This window comes from Salarias fasciatus, chromosome 11, assembly GCF_902148845.1.
Source record: "Salarias fasciatus chromosome 11, fSalaFa1.1, whole genome shotgun sequence".
NCBI lineage: Eukaryota > Metazoa > Chordata > Actinopteri > Blenniiformes > Blenniidae > Salarias > Salarias fasciatus.
The window spans coordinates 17,371,805-17,386,660 of record NC_043755.1 but is presented as its reverse complement, the minus strand read 5'-3'; the positions used below and the strand labels follow the sequence as shown (position 1 = coordinate 17,386,660).

The window sequence follows — 14,856 nt, the reverse complement described above, 5'->3', positions numbered from 1 at the left end:
GACTGTGACGGGGGAAACAGCTTGCTCGAATCTTCTTCGATCTTTAAAAAAAAAAAAAAGTTTGTTCCCTCAACTGCATCTCTCCGGCTCAATAATTGACACACGACTTATCAGAAGTGCGTTATGTAAGGAAACAACTTTGAAAAGAAGAGCCTGGGTGAGGTGCCAGGATAACTCAAGAGAGGGTGACAGTCTCCACGCTACTTAAAAATCTCAAATAAAACAACCACCAAGTTGACCTTGTTGTGAATCAGCTTCTTCAAAACAAGGTCAAGTATAAACTTTAAGAAGGATTCCCGGTATTATATAACACTCAGTGCTGGACTGATCTCTTCAGGATAGCTGTTTATCTGGAACCAGCGAGTCTGAATCGCCAACAAACTCCACCTACAAACGCAGTATAGATCAGACGGCTCTGCAGAGCAGGACGGGCTGCTTCCTCTGTGCTGTCAATCATTAAAGCTCAATTTATTGGGTACTGGCTGCAGATTCAAACAAGCAATGCACCTCTGCAATGCATTACGGCGTCATCACAGTTTGTATTTCTCTGTTTTTCTTGATACTGTCAGAAGCTCGTTGTGCTTGGTGGACTTCAGTGGCGAGAGAGAACTGCTGTGGTTCCTAACATTAGTTCCGTTCCCTTCAAAGGTCAGATATTTTTGGATGCACCTAAGACGTGCATCTTCCTAAAACATTTTTTTTTTTTTTTTAAATGTTTTGGGTATACTTCTCAGTTTTACACACAGGAGTACAATCAGTCCATACTGAGCTGTATTTTTTAATTTTTTAAATGTGACTAGTATTCATGACTGTCCTTGCAGGCCTGCTGTTGTGCAGAAACATCAGATTTATTAAAAATTGTGGGATTAATGTTGCCAGTGTTATGAATGACTTCACTTAGCTGAGTTTTTCAAGTGTTTCAGCTCTTCCATGGTACTTAAAATGATCTCATATTGAACAAAATCCTCACATTCTCTACAGTTAAGAGCAAAATGTTCTACTTGACTGTGAATATTTCAGCCTGAAACTAAAAACCGGTGAGCGAGGTAACATGGAGCTGGTGTTACGGAACATGGACTTTGAAGTAATTAATTCTTTTGCTGAAATGAAGCTGACGCCCTATGTTTAGTCTGCAGTGCAAATTGTTGCTTTTCGAAATTTCACTTTGAATCTGATGCAGAGTTTGAATAGACATGTCAGATCAAATACTGGTTTTCTTCTTTGAAGGATTTAACTTTCAGGGGCTCCAGAGAAGTGCCACAATTCCTGATATTTGTTTTTTGCCACACAATGGCAACATATTAGTAACATATTTTATTGTGCAATATTTGAAAAACTACAATTTGTGGCAAAAATGAATAAGAGTTCATAATAAAATATTCATGAGGGTAGAAAAGATGCAAAATGAAAAAGCATATTTACCTAAAATATCAAATTATAACTCCGTTCGAGCCAAGAGATTTTCGAAGCGTGGGATGATGAGCCCCCTCGCATATATGCATCTGTTATTGAACATTTTTGGTTTCGCAATATTTGTCTTCATCACACAATCACACGTTTGAAATAAATGAAGGCTGTGACTTTTAGGTTTTAAAAAAAATCAAGAGCAAACCAGTCATACTGAACCTCCAAAGCTCTCTGCCCGCCCTATTCCGATTGGATACTAATCATATGCATAAACAACTATTTGCTCAATTCTTGAAATGCATTGACCATCGAATGTGCACCGGATGCAACCTGTTGATGAAAACAAACAAACAAACAGAAAACTCAAGCACTGTGACATTTTGGATTTGAATGAGCCGTCACACTGAGGGAATCGCTGCAGCCAATTGTGTGCCTCCAAGTTTCAATGATGAATGCTGACGCTGCTAACCAGACATCTTAGGGGATGCTAATAAAGACAAATGCACAAAGTTTTTCCACAGTGTGTCAAGTGTTTCTGGAAGAAAAATGACAATTGCGACTCGGAATGTCCCTCAGGAGGGAGTGGTAAATAAATTATATAATTGGTAAATGGAAGGCAGATTGCCATTACATTTTGATTGAATTAAAAGTAAATTTATCTCAACCCTGCTACACATGGCCAGTCCTTCAAATCCTGCACGTGACGGTAATGCCCAATCTGCTCCTTTCAGTGTGTCTTCAGCGTGTCCATCTGTTTCTATACAGTCCTTCTGCATGTAGTCCAGTCCAAGCTTCCTTCTGTGGTTCTTCAGTCGACATCTCAGTCCATGCAGTGGTTAAAGGGATCATTTACCCTAAAAAAGCCACCTGTCAAGAGCTCAAAGCATGACCAATCTCAGCTGCTCTCCCCATTTATTTATATTTTTTTTCCCCTCAAAATCGAGCTAGAGGCCCAAAAAAGGTCTTTCCAGACAAAGGCTACATTCACTTAACTTGGGTTTCCACCAGCTGGAGTTTGTGGCGGCTTCCTGCACGCAGGCCGCCGATAGGTATAAAAACATGGTGGTTTTCTGCTTTCAAAGGAGGAAAACGTCCCCTTAGAGAGATGCTGTCAGGCAACCAGACCCAGACGAGAGATCTTGGCAGAGAGGAAGGAGTGGAGGATGAAGACGATCGGCTTTGGACACGAGTGGAGGTCCAGTTGCTGTTGGGAGAAAGAGAGAATGGCAGCATTAAAATTAACAAACAAACAAAAACAGAAGAGAGAATATAAGGAAAAGATGTGGAAAAAAAAGCTAAAAAGTCATAGGATTTGAGATGCACGGGAGGGAAGGGGAAGAAAGCATGGAAAATCATAAAAAATATATTCAAAACTATCCCTACATTCAACAGTGTGTGATGGATTAGAAGAGCCTGGCGGGAGAGGAGCCCCGAACACACACAAACAGGAACATGGTTCTCTCAAAGCCTGAATCAACAGCAGGTGATTTCACCAGCGCTCTGACTCACATCCTGCTCCTGAGCTCTACGGGGAGTTTTAACCTATAAATTCACACCTAATCAAGCGTTCAGCTGGATCCGTTCAACACTGGCAGAGTCTCGGAGGCTGCCTCATCGGGAAAGCTTGCATTGGGTGTCGACTGGAGTCGACCGGGCCACACAACAACCCGGCAGCCATAATGCACTTTCAGCAGGGGTGGCTTTGCGTAGACGAGGACAAAATTAGACAAACACGGCTCTTGCCAAGTTGGGAGTATAGTCAACAGTGAGGGGAAAAAAAAAAGCCCAGCTGATTCGACTTTCAAATCCTGAGCTAATGAGCTGTCCACAAGTGCCATGGGATTTTTTCCTCTCTCTTTTTCTTTTTTTTTTCCTTTTTTTTTTATAAAGCCTTGCCTATAGCTGTGCAGGGATTCAGAACTGCTAGATTCTGCTCTGTGAAGGTAGCCAGCAAAGGGGTTTTGAATCAAAGCTCCAAAAGTCTTTGCTTATTTGCCTTCAGCGTCAGCGAAGCTGTCAAACACGAGCGTATCTAACAAAGATTTTACACAGGAGCTGAATGTGGGCTGTCAAAATAGATCCAGGCGCTGATGTAAAACACTTGAGCGTCCAATTTCCAAATCCCCCAAAGCTTTCACGGCCACTTTATTTCCCAACATACGGTAAAACGCAGGTTCTCAGTGTGATGAGGAGGTAGGGCTGTTTTTCTGTGGAACGCTTTGTATGAAGACATAAAAACCCGGAAGCAGGGTAATAAACAAGCCAGTTAAAATGCAAGAGGCTGAAAAGTGAAACTTTGAATTCAGTGATGGACACGCTGAATGGTGGGAGTGGTAGCATTTGCCCGTTCTTCAGGTACATCATGCGGTTGAGATTACTTTGAGTCTGGCTGCAAAACACAAGGTGTCTGGACTTCCATTCATCGACCTGCTGAGCGGTGTAAACAGATTAAAAGTCTTACAGTCAGTGACGGGGTATTTTTTTGTTCAAGGCCGCTCCACTGAAACGCCCCTGCCTCCGAGAGACTGACGTATGTGTGAGGTTTCATTCATTACAGGCGTTACTGTGTGATGGAGTGCTGTAATTCCCTCTCTGCTGTGCCGCTTTCCTCCCTTCTGTCTCCTTCGCCGGCGCTGCAGTTTGAATTTTGCCTCATTTCCCAGAAGTCTTGTGAAACCCCCCCCGAGAGCGGGTATGAACTCGTTCTGTTTACTGTGAGCCGCACATGACCACAGCAAAATCTGCTTCACGTTTATTGTTGTTTCCTCCACCTGCCACCGAAAAGCAAAACCACAAGCGTGGAGGCGAAACGACGGGATTAAAGCGCTGTTTAACTTTGGAAGTAATGTTCTATAGCAAATGCTTTTAAAATCTGAGTGACTGCTTATTGAGAAAGTGGTGATGGGTTCAACTTCAGAGTTTAGAGAACGAGACAATCAGTGACTGTTAACCTCTCCGCTGATACAAAGCAAAGAAAACCAGCAGAGCCACTGATAATAGAAGTACAATTCCACTTAATTCCACATCTCAGGCAGAGAAATAGTTGATACAGAGCTGAGCTGCAAGGTTCAGTGTCTTTTGTGTATGGCTGGTGTATGCTTTGGTATTTCCAGATTGAATTTGATTGTCAATACCTTCTTTTTTTTTTCCCCCACTCTATTATCAAAGCATCAAGGCTATACAGACCATCTTCAATTGCATTGCTTACAGAAAAAAAGCGCATTGCAATGCACTTTGCTTTACTTGTGTGGTTGGGCACATCATATACAGTTTGCTACAACTAATCATAAAGTAGTTTAGTGGGCAGAACTCTCAATTCACAGCCTGAATACGTCCAGTTTGATGCCAGGCTTGGGGCCTGTGTTTCTGTGTGTGAGTGGGTTGGTCTAGTTTCCTCCTACAGTTAGAAGACGTGCTTGTTGGTCAGGTAAATCGAGGCTGAGCTGGGTTAGTTGAACTGTTTAAAGATGACGGACCGGTGGATGCATGTGAAAACAGGAACAGTCTGGCACTAATAAAAACACTGGCGTTGCTTTTGGCTCCATTTTACATTAGTTGCTGACGCTAACCGTCTGCTCGCATTGAGGGACCATCTGACAACGATCCCTCGTGCGACCATACATTTCTTACATTTTGTGTGTGAAAACGTGGAGCTGGAAAGAAGATAACACTCACAATCTCCCCTTCCTTCCCTCCAAAGTCGAGGAGGAGCATGCGAACGCCGTCATCTGAGGACATCTTTAGTTTTTCGAAGGGGTAGGAGAGGAGCGCTCGAGGCTTGCTCGGAGTGTGAATGACTCTCTCCCCGCTCAGCTCGTCGTCCTCCACTCGGGGGTCAGACAGCACCGAGAAGCCCTGCTCGTAGTGAATCACCAGCCGGCACTCCTGCCCCCGATATAGACAACCTGCAACGTGAACATTACAGTCTTTGATCAACACATTTTCTTTTTATAATTGATAATGTACGGTCGATTGAAGATGGACTGCTGTGTAAGCACATAAACACAATGAGCTGCTTGTCCGTGTACCTAAACACCACATTACAGCGACTCCTCTTCATATATCAACTGTCTTGCTGAAGGCACAGAGTGTCATTTTCCTGTTCCACAGCATTTCTAGGCATCTTTTTCCCCTTCCCCTTCCTTCTCTTCACAGCCGAAGTCCAGCTGAACGCTGACTCTACTATATTCATGAACGATTACATCAATCCGCTTTGTCCCATCGCCACACAGTTTGATCCAGATACGTCAGTTCTTGTATTCAGTGCATCAACTGCAGAGTCGCCTTAACTCCCTTTATCCTCCCTGAGCAGACATGAAGGCCACACTACAGCATAAACTGCTCTGTCTTGACAGCGGCTGATCCGCCGGGTGTTGTGTTTGTTTGACAAAGAGACAGCGAGTGAGAAGATAGTTATCTTTTCATTGTTTGCTGACAGCTCCCGTCTGGTGTGTGTGTGTGTGTGTGAATGTGTGTGCAATGGGGTTACACTGGTGTCTATGAATTTTATCAGCGGCTGTGTTCTTGTTAGGGTTAGACACCACCGGCCTGATTTCAGATCCTGTGTAAAGCGTGATAATTTTCATGCTCACATGATTAGATTGTGTTTTTGTTTGGAGTGTGATCATATAAGGATAGAAAAAAAACCCCCACATGAATGACATCAAACACAAACAGGAGCTCGGAGGGGTTTTGTGAGTTGGGTATGCCGTTGGAGAAGATTATCAAACACATCACACTACTGCAGTCCAACAGCAGAGTTCAGGAAAGACAGATTTTAAGAAAATCTACAACAGAAATGATTAATATTTACATCCCTAAAGAGAAGTAATGGGTTCTACTCAGCAGCATCTCTGCTGACGGCACCCAGGGGATCTGAATCTGGCAACATTCTCACATTGTGAGAATGTTTGGCTGAAAACTAGCAGTAAAAACCAGCGTTAGATAAGCAGTGATTATGGTTGAGGTTAGAGTGAGTCTGCAGAAAATCAATGGAAGTCAATAAAAACTCCCGTGAAAAGCATGTGAGCACGAGCAGGTGCTTATGTGATTCTCAGCCTTCTCTGCGCTTGGTTCCTATTGGGTTTTAGAAATTCTAATTATTGAAAAAAAATTTCAGTAAAAGATGGCCATGGTCCCAGTTCAATACCCGTGATACTCAAACTCCTGAGTTGGTGCTGGCTGGGGAACCAATTATGTATAGATCATGAGAAAGCCCTGCATGTAGTGCCGCACAAATGTGTGTGAGTGTGCATACGTGTGGCCTTCATGTCGAGGGCAGAGTCTGTTTGCATGTGTGTGCACTCTGTACAGCCTGTATAAAAACAGTTTTTTTACTTGAAGCTGTAAAAGAATGAAGTTCTTCGCAGTGGGTTCCAGAATATCTACGCATGTACCTTTCCCTGTACAACATGTGTCGTGTGTTCACATCGCCGTTCTCCATGGTGTGGTGCAGCGAACTTTATTCACTCACCAACAGGCCAACAATTCTCTATCTTCTTAGGCAGAAATCAGAATTTAATCTACATATTGTAAAATAATGTGTATCCCAGTAACACACATACACAGAGAGACTCTGAAGCTCCACACTGTAAAATAACTTATTCACAAAAGCAAATACTGTGACGTGAGCACTTGGTTGTGAGATTTTACTCAGAAACTCAAGATAATCATCACTGTCAGCACTGAAACTGCAGGCTCATGTCAAGGTAGGCTGAGAGCAGGATGGACGCCAGAGTCGGGTTTTCATCACCTCCATTGGTCAAACAGCAACTGATGCAGTCAGTCTGAAGCAGGTTCTGCTGCCTCGTTGGCCACAAATCTCTCCAGATCCACTGTATGTGTGGTATTTTTGGCATTGCAGACTCAGCAGACATTAATGTTTATGTTGTGTTTTTTCAAAGGGGGGTTAGTTCAACACCCTAAATCTTGCTGAAGCTCAGATTCCTCATCTCACACTGCAGCTGCTTGCTATAAATGGTCAATTTCTTGAGGCAATCGTCGGTGACTGAACTTTCTTTATTAAACAAAAATAAACTACTTTGAAAGAGGCGTTAGGTGGCAACAATAATATGCGAATTGACAAATATTAATTATCTTGCAACCTTGTGTAATCAGTCTTTGCAGCAGTGTTTGCAAAGCTGATTTAGCATTCGTGACAGCTCAGGTCCTTCTCATTTTTAATAAAAATGTCCCTGGTGTTCATAATCAGTTGTAAATTACAGACTTCACAAAATGTTCTTGATAGGAGTATTAAAAAAAACATGCGATACATTAATCTCTCGGCCTTTATCACTGGTGGAAAAACAACAACACTGTCGTGATTGCAACTGTGGGAGGTGAGAGAAAAAAACAATAAGGATCAAAGAGAAATGACCCGAATACAGTGCATAATATCCTGTTTTAATCCCAGACATCCCATAAGTAATAAAAAATGAGTCTTATCAAGTGTTGCTTCATTCTAATGATGTATAAACAACGTGGTGGGACCGACGTCTCCCTAATGGCTTTAACAGAGTCGCCAGTGGTGCAGACAGTGCCATTCTTTGTCGGGTCGGAGACAGGATATTCCACGTGAAACTCTACTCTACTACCTGAGAACGTTGTTCTGGTGGGCAAAGCAGGGTTTTCCCACCAGAATACGCTCGTAGATAAAGGGGCTTTTCAGGCTGCAACAAAAGCCCTTCTCTGTGGCTGATGGTGAGTGGAGGAGACAGACGGGGGGGACAATCCAATGATTCAGGGGGAAGACGGACAAGCGAGAGACGAGGAAAACACTGCCTCCGTAACAACAAGTGCAAAAGGTTATAAGAGGACAGCAGTTGTTCCCACGATCATTTGTCTTAAAACTCTTTGGGCATTAGCAGCAGGGAACAAGCCTCATATTCCGAACGTCTCTCTCCTTTGTGCTCCGCTTCCAGCATCGCAGCAGGTTAATAGGTTGATTTGAGACCAAATTGCTCCTGCTTTTTTTTTCCCCGGGCCATTAAGCTGTTTACCTGTTGAGCAAAGAGACTTGACCGACCTCCAGAGCAATCTAACGTGTTTTACCGCTGTCGCTTTGACAGCAACGTTGATGAGGAGAGCGGGTGATATCAGTGATCAGAATGAGAGAGAGAAAAAAAATAACAAATGCAGAATAATGCAAGAAATCTGAAGTCTTACATTGTTTTTCTTAGCTTAAAAAACTTGCAATATGTCATTTCTGGGACCGACTGACCCTAAAGTATAATATTCTCAATGCTGTGAACACAGGGCCAGTTGGGCCTCCTCATGCTACACGATGACTTTAAGTCATACTGGACACAATAATAACAGAACTGAGAGCAAGCCGGACCAATTAGTTTCCCATTCAAATTCCCTCAAGAATGGCTTAGTGGCCGGTGAGTGGCTGAGATTAATCTACCTTCAGAGCAAATCTTTATCACGAGCTTCGACAGAGAATAGACCATCACGATGATTTAGAAAGAAACACAGAAGAAAAGCTGACAAGGTCAGCGTGATGCCTCCTCAAGTGTCGACCGCTGAAAAGCGGGTGAATAAGCTTTGTATGCACTATCGCGCTCCTTCCCAGGGAAGTGTAAATGACTTTATAACCTTCGTGGTGGGAAACCGAGGGTTTGGTGTGAACACCAGTCTGCCTCGGAGAAGCAAATGGATCCATTTCAAACTGGTGAGCGGTAAAGATTAAAAACTATGCTCACCACACTTTTTCAGCCTGGACTTAAGTATTCTTCAGTATTTCGATTGACTTTAGTGATCTACCAATCACAGATATTGGTCAGATTGTCTGATCCAGAAATGTTTTCTAATTATCTATGAGACAGGATCTTTTGAAGCAGATCTGACAGCGCTGTCCATCTAAAGCGTAGAGCAGACGAACATGGTCACTCCAGGGTCTGTTCACACTATTATAAAAGCTGTCTTGTAAATTTGCATATTTTTGCAACTCATGCGAGGAAACCGTGAACCCCTGAGATTGTTTTGAGATATTTTGGAAAGTCTTTTGTAAATTTGTTGCAGCCCAGTGAGATCAAGGCTGAAATTACAAGGACACTGATAAAGTGTGGAGCGGCCGCTGGCTCAAATTCAAATGAAAAGGTTCACACTTGTTCCAGCCAAACAAAGCAATCATACCAAAGTTTGAAATTTAAATGAGTCTAGTGTATCCACCGTATATTGTCTGTGCAACTACATATATTAATCTTTACAGCCAGTTATTGCCTCGGAGGAACTAGGAATTTTATTCTCAGTGTTATCATGGTAGATTCAGTTTGTAAGCTATTTAAGCAAATCATTGCCAGTTTTCTTTTAGGCTTTTCTGAGCTGTCTTTTGCATTTCTGGTAGTTTTACACTTTGCCATAAAAGGTGATGACATATTTCATTTATTTTTACATCTTATTCACACTGCCTAGTTGCCTGAACGCCTGCTCACATTCACGTTTTTACAGTTTTTTTACTGATCTGTTGAGACCTCTGCTCGGGCTGGAGGTGGACGAGGCGGCGCTGAGTGGTACTGACTGTCACACCAAGAAGAAATATACATGTAGTATTGTAAAAAAGCTAGGAAGAGAATGAGGAGGAAGACTGTGTTACAAAACCACACATCTCTGTGAAGCCCTCTAATCATCCAGTAGAAGTAAACAGTCAAAGACCCTTTGACTTTGTTTATTGATTCCACTGCTACATTTAGGCAGCTGACACTGAGCAACTTGTCTGGGCAGCATGTTGTCACGGGATTACATGCACTTTTCACAGGGTTAAAAATGCATTACCGTTGCACAAACCGAAGCGTTAATTAAGGCCTGAAGATGACCTGCTACAGCGACATAGCAGAACAGCTGGAGCAGTGGGTGCGGACATGTTTTTAGAAAGACTTGAGCCATAAACAAAGCAGAGAGTGGACTGACAATGAGGACACACTGCTGAGGTTGGATGTCATTCGCTGCTGAATTCATGCCGTCTCATATAGGAGTGTGGACTGGAGTGAAATTCTGTGAGGCACAGTGTTATATATGGAGAGATAAGGGGGGACCCAGGGGAGACGTGCAGTTCCCAGGACATTTTGTGCTTTGAAAGAAAGGAGGGGGCAAGATGGAGTGAGGAGGAGGAGGAGGAAGAGGAGAGGGGGTTATACTGCTGGAATTCCCTGGACTACCAGTGCCCAATACACACACACACACACACACACACACACTCTCTCTAGAATTGCATTCCTTTCTATAAATAATAGCAAGTATTTAGTTCACGTCTTCCATGATTGTCAACTTACGCCACAAACAATTTATTTCCATGCATGAGCAGGCGTGTGGCGTCCTTGTGTGTTTGCATGTTTTTGTTCTGCGCTGTGCTTCGGATTTAGGCTTGCAGCACCTCAGGCAGTGCTTCCTGCTGCAGCCACTTAACATCTCCCTGGATACATTGAGCCGCAGCATGCATGAACATGTCTGAGGATGCATTGCAGAGCCCCGAGCAGTGACCTGTGCTCCTCTGCTGCTACATGCTTGCATTTCTGCACGTCTCTGTGGGCTCTGGCTGCGAAGGTGTCTTCTCCTTTAACTCAAACTAAATATTTCTGCTTCGTGTATCTCAACTCACTTGTGGAAACTTCCTTGATCATCTCAGCGGATGCGTGACATCCGTTCACTATCTGTCTGGTCCACAAAGAGAGGTCCTTGGTGGTCTCGGCCCGGAACAGGTGCGTCTCGATGCCGAGCCGTGTGCCGGTCCGCGTGGCGAAGAACAGCTCGGTGCCGGAGTGAGGCGACCCTCGGTCCGGACTGGAGTGAACCAGCCTGAGGAAACATTCACACTCATTCACTCGTCAAAGTATAAGATGATGTTTTCATATGTATTTAATCGGTGACTTACCGAGTTGCGAGGAGCGGATAGACGTGCGCGGGGCTCTGCCAGGCCTCTTTGCCTCGAGGTAAACTATCAAACAGCAGCAGATCCTTCTCCGTCACCACCACCAGCACCGGCTTCCAGCTCTGCTTCTCGCTCTCAGTCTGCGGCAAAGACAGACAGACAGACACACCGTGAGAAGAGGCACGGCCATTCACAACTTCCCATTTGCTGCAGCCACTCATCCCGTGTGAAGTAAATGAGAACTCTGCAATTCAACAGAGGAATAAAAACAACTCCAAGTGCCAGTTATTTTCTTAATGGATTATTGCACGGCATTGTGAAGTGCACAAACTGCCAGAGCCTGAAGCATGTTGTGTTATTCGGCGCGCTTCCTATTCACTGTAGCTCTCTCGTGTTGAACACTCATTTGCTTTGATGCATCCTCATCAAATTGGCTCCACTAATCACAAGAATTACCAGGACGACAAAAGCACCTGCTGACGGCACACACTGATGAGGAGCGGAAGGCAGATCGGTCAGGTTGAACTGTAATGTGAAGTAAATCAAAATTGAAAGCCGGGTCTGAGCAGCAGCTCGTGGTAGCATTACCATGTGACAAATTCATAATGATGATGAAATTATTTAAACTGAGCACGGAAAAAAATCCAATACTGATAAACTAATCAGCTCACAAGGTTGGCAAACTCCAGTGACGACTTTCTAATGAAAACTGAAATCATCCTCTGATTTTTAAACGTGCAACAAAAGAAAGGGAAGAGAATGTTTAAAAGTAACATTTAACAGCAGTACTCTACATTTTGGCTCCTTATTCAGGTTTTTAATTGTCCCATTTTGAAGCTGCTGTCTCTTTACCTTGAACACGATCTAATTATAAGTTTCAAAGTTATTTAAACATTTAACATTTCACCCAACTTTAACTGACTGGAGGAGAAATGTTGCTGTAAGTAACGTTAGCATTAAACTATTGAAAATACCTTAAATTAACATGAGAATCACAGCAACCACAGCAAGATCACAGCGTCTGTGTAACTGAAGTAGCCTCAACTCAACTCACTGAATGAGCAACTCAGTGATCACACGGTGCTAAGAACCAAAACATCCTGCAATAATACAACCATCCAACCACCTTCCTCATCACCGTAGGTGACAGAGTGAAGGCAAGGTACACTGACCCACTATTGTATGTCTAGTTTGATAATTAAAAAAAGTGTCTAAGCAGCTAAGTGTCAGCTGAACGCATGCAGGTAGATCACTTTTTACTTTTACTTTGCAGTGCCCCCTCACCAACCCCATTAAGCCCCCTCAGTTAGAGCACACACACACACGCGTACACACACACACACACACACACACACACACACACACACACACACTGGTGCAGCCCGGTGTTCCATTCTAAATGCTCCATAACTATTCTCATTATGGGAGCTTATCTGCAGCCTAGCCATGGAATCCTAAGCTGCTCTTTGAAGTTCTGCCTCAACCAATCATACGGTGGGACTTAGAGGGTCAAGGGTCACCTTTTTAACATAATGGGAATATGTTGCTAAGTAACAGCATATTGTACTGCATTTGAAGGATCAAATATTGGCAAATTCACGAAGACTAAATTGGAGAGGTATGCGTGTGTGACCGAGTGTGAGTGTGTTTGCACAGGTGTGTGACTGCAAATGGAAGAGAGAGTGAGGCTTTAGCTGTTTGTGTACTGCTTCGTGATGGCCAGAGATGTGTGTATGCTCTACATGTACACAGTGGATAATATGCATGCAAACGCAGGTACGTGTACACACACACGCCACCGCCTTTGTATTTTTATAGTTAGACAACTTTTCCGTTTTTTAATCATATCTGACCCTGCCTCCCTGCCCTTCTCATACATTTGGGGTTAAATCTTGCTGACATGTGAATTGTTAATCACTGTCAGATAATTTGCCAGATCTTTCTGACACAAACAATCCAAAAAGCTCCTGCTTACACAATAAGTGCAAAGGTTTGAAGGAAAGCAGGACTGAACAGCTTTGTTGAGGTTTTCACCACACAGTGGTTCCTGAATGAGTGCAACACTTTAAAAATATTCTGAATTTCTTTCTTTTCATTTCCTGAGCCACATCTAACCTTAATCCATATACAGACCACAAAACTGCATGCTATAGTAAGACAGATTCACGAGTTATTCCTTGAAGAAGCTGAATTCCGCACGGCGTATTGTGTGAACTCAATAACATGAGTGACGCAACTTTGAGTTGTACCCAACCAAACACATGCCTACCTTCCCTGCCAGCCATCCCAAGTGTCGGATCTCTTTGCTGCCAGCTACTCCTGTCCTGGCCGTGTTGTGGACGACCTCCGCCAGCGCCCGCTGCGGTCAGAACACAGGTTGAGGCTACGTGATCATTCACCATGCGTCCCACTCAGAGCCGAATCACGCTCGCCGCAATAGCTAATGGAACATTGATGAAGGGGAATTCCTTTGAATCGATGGAATTAGAGACAGACCTGTGCCAGCGTTGATGTGACCGAGTGCATGGCAGCGAACCAGGACAGGGCAGATGGCTGGTCTGGGCATCGCAGCACCACGGTGTGCCTGGTGTCAGGGGAGTGCAGCTCCAGTTGCCTGGAGGAGCAGATAAGAAAAGTTAGAACAGCTTCAACCTCCTGTCTTATCACAGGGGAGCTCCGGAACTTCTTTAATTCACAACCTTAAACGAATAAAAACACATCCTTTTTTTTTGGTATATTTAAAATAAATTGCTTGCCTTATCAGGTAACCCCAATTTGGTCTCAACCAATAGCCTCGGAAACCAAACGCTGCTAATTCTTCGCGTTAGCTTCGACAGATGCTCGTTTGTCTCATGCGCTCGATAATGGGCACTCAGTCGCCACAATGAAATGAAGTGCATTGAAATGTGAGTTGATTCAAGTCAATTCAAAACATGAAACAGGCATTGCTCATGCATTTTCTGTGGGCCATATGACACAATGCTCTCCCCCAGCAAATTTCCATAACTAATCTGCTTATATCCTATGGGAGTGCTTCTGGCCCCGGGAGAAAAGCATATGCCTCTCCATGTCTCTGAATGGCTCTTTGCTTGCGTGTGCTCGGTGAATCTGCATTTCAAGCGACATGTGGCTGCCTGCGATGCGTGGAGCGGTGCGCCGCCGCTTTATGGTATAGCTTTAAGTGCTCGGATTCATAAAGTTGAAGAGGTATTTAAAAGCATAAAAGACACTGGGAATGCAGAAAGCAGAAATATAAGGCCCCGTCGTCAGCCTGGATGAGGGAAACAGTGGAAATCTGTTCTTCAGCTGCTGAGTTTACCACCAAATCTGTTAACAGCAGTCCTCCAACCTGGTGTTCCTGGTCTTTAAACACAAACTCCTCCGAACCGCCACTCCAAAACATGCTTTCCGTGCACATTTCCTCTATCATGTACTCCTGAGAGCTGGAAAAGCCCCGGCGAATGTGATGAATTTGCTCTTCTGTCAGGCCCTGGGAGTAACCAGTCTCCAGCAGATCAGCTCCAGGTGTTACCGAGTTAAAAATAGAAGTAGTGCTTGTAAAAGACAAGTTGACTGAGGAC

At 43.8% G+C, this 14,856-nt stretch overlaps 1 protein-coding gene across 1 annotated transcript in view; it reads right to left on the bottom strand.

Annotated features, from left to right (window-relative positions):
• Positions 1 to 581: 581 nt before the first annotated feature.
• Positions 582 to 14,856, bottom strand: part of sntb1 (syntrophin, basic 1) — a 29,722-nt gene continuing 15,447 nt past the window's right edge. The window contains exons 3-8 of the mRNA XM_030102936.1: positions 13,772 to 13,889; positions 13,545 to 13,634; positions 11,279 to 11,415; positions 11,006 to 11,202; positions 5,083 to 5,312; positions 582 to 2,611 (exon numbers count right to left, since the gene is read on the bottom strand). Coding sequence (XP_029958796.1) covers positions 2,519 to 2,611; positions 5,083 to 5,312; positions 11,006 to 11,202; positions 11,279 to 11,415; positions 13,545 to 13,634; positions 13,772 to 13,889 — 865 coding nt within the window. The 3' untranslated portion in view covers positions 582 to 2,518. The remainder of the gene's footprint in view (positions 2,612 to 5,082; positions 5,313 to 11,005; positions 11,203 to 11,278; positions 11,416 to 13,544; positions 13,635 to 13,771; positions 13,890 to 14,856) is intronic.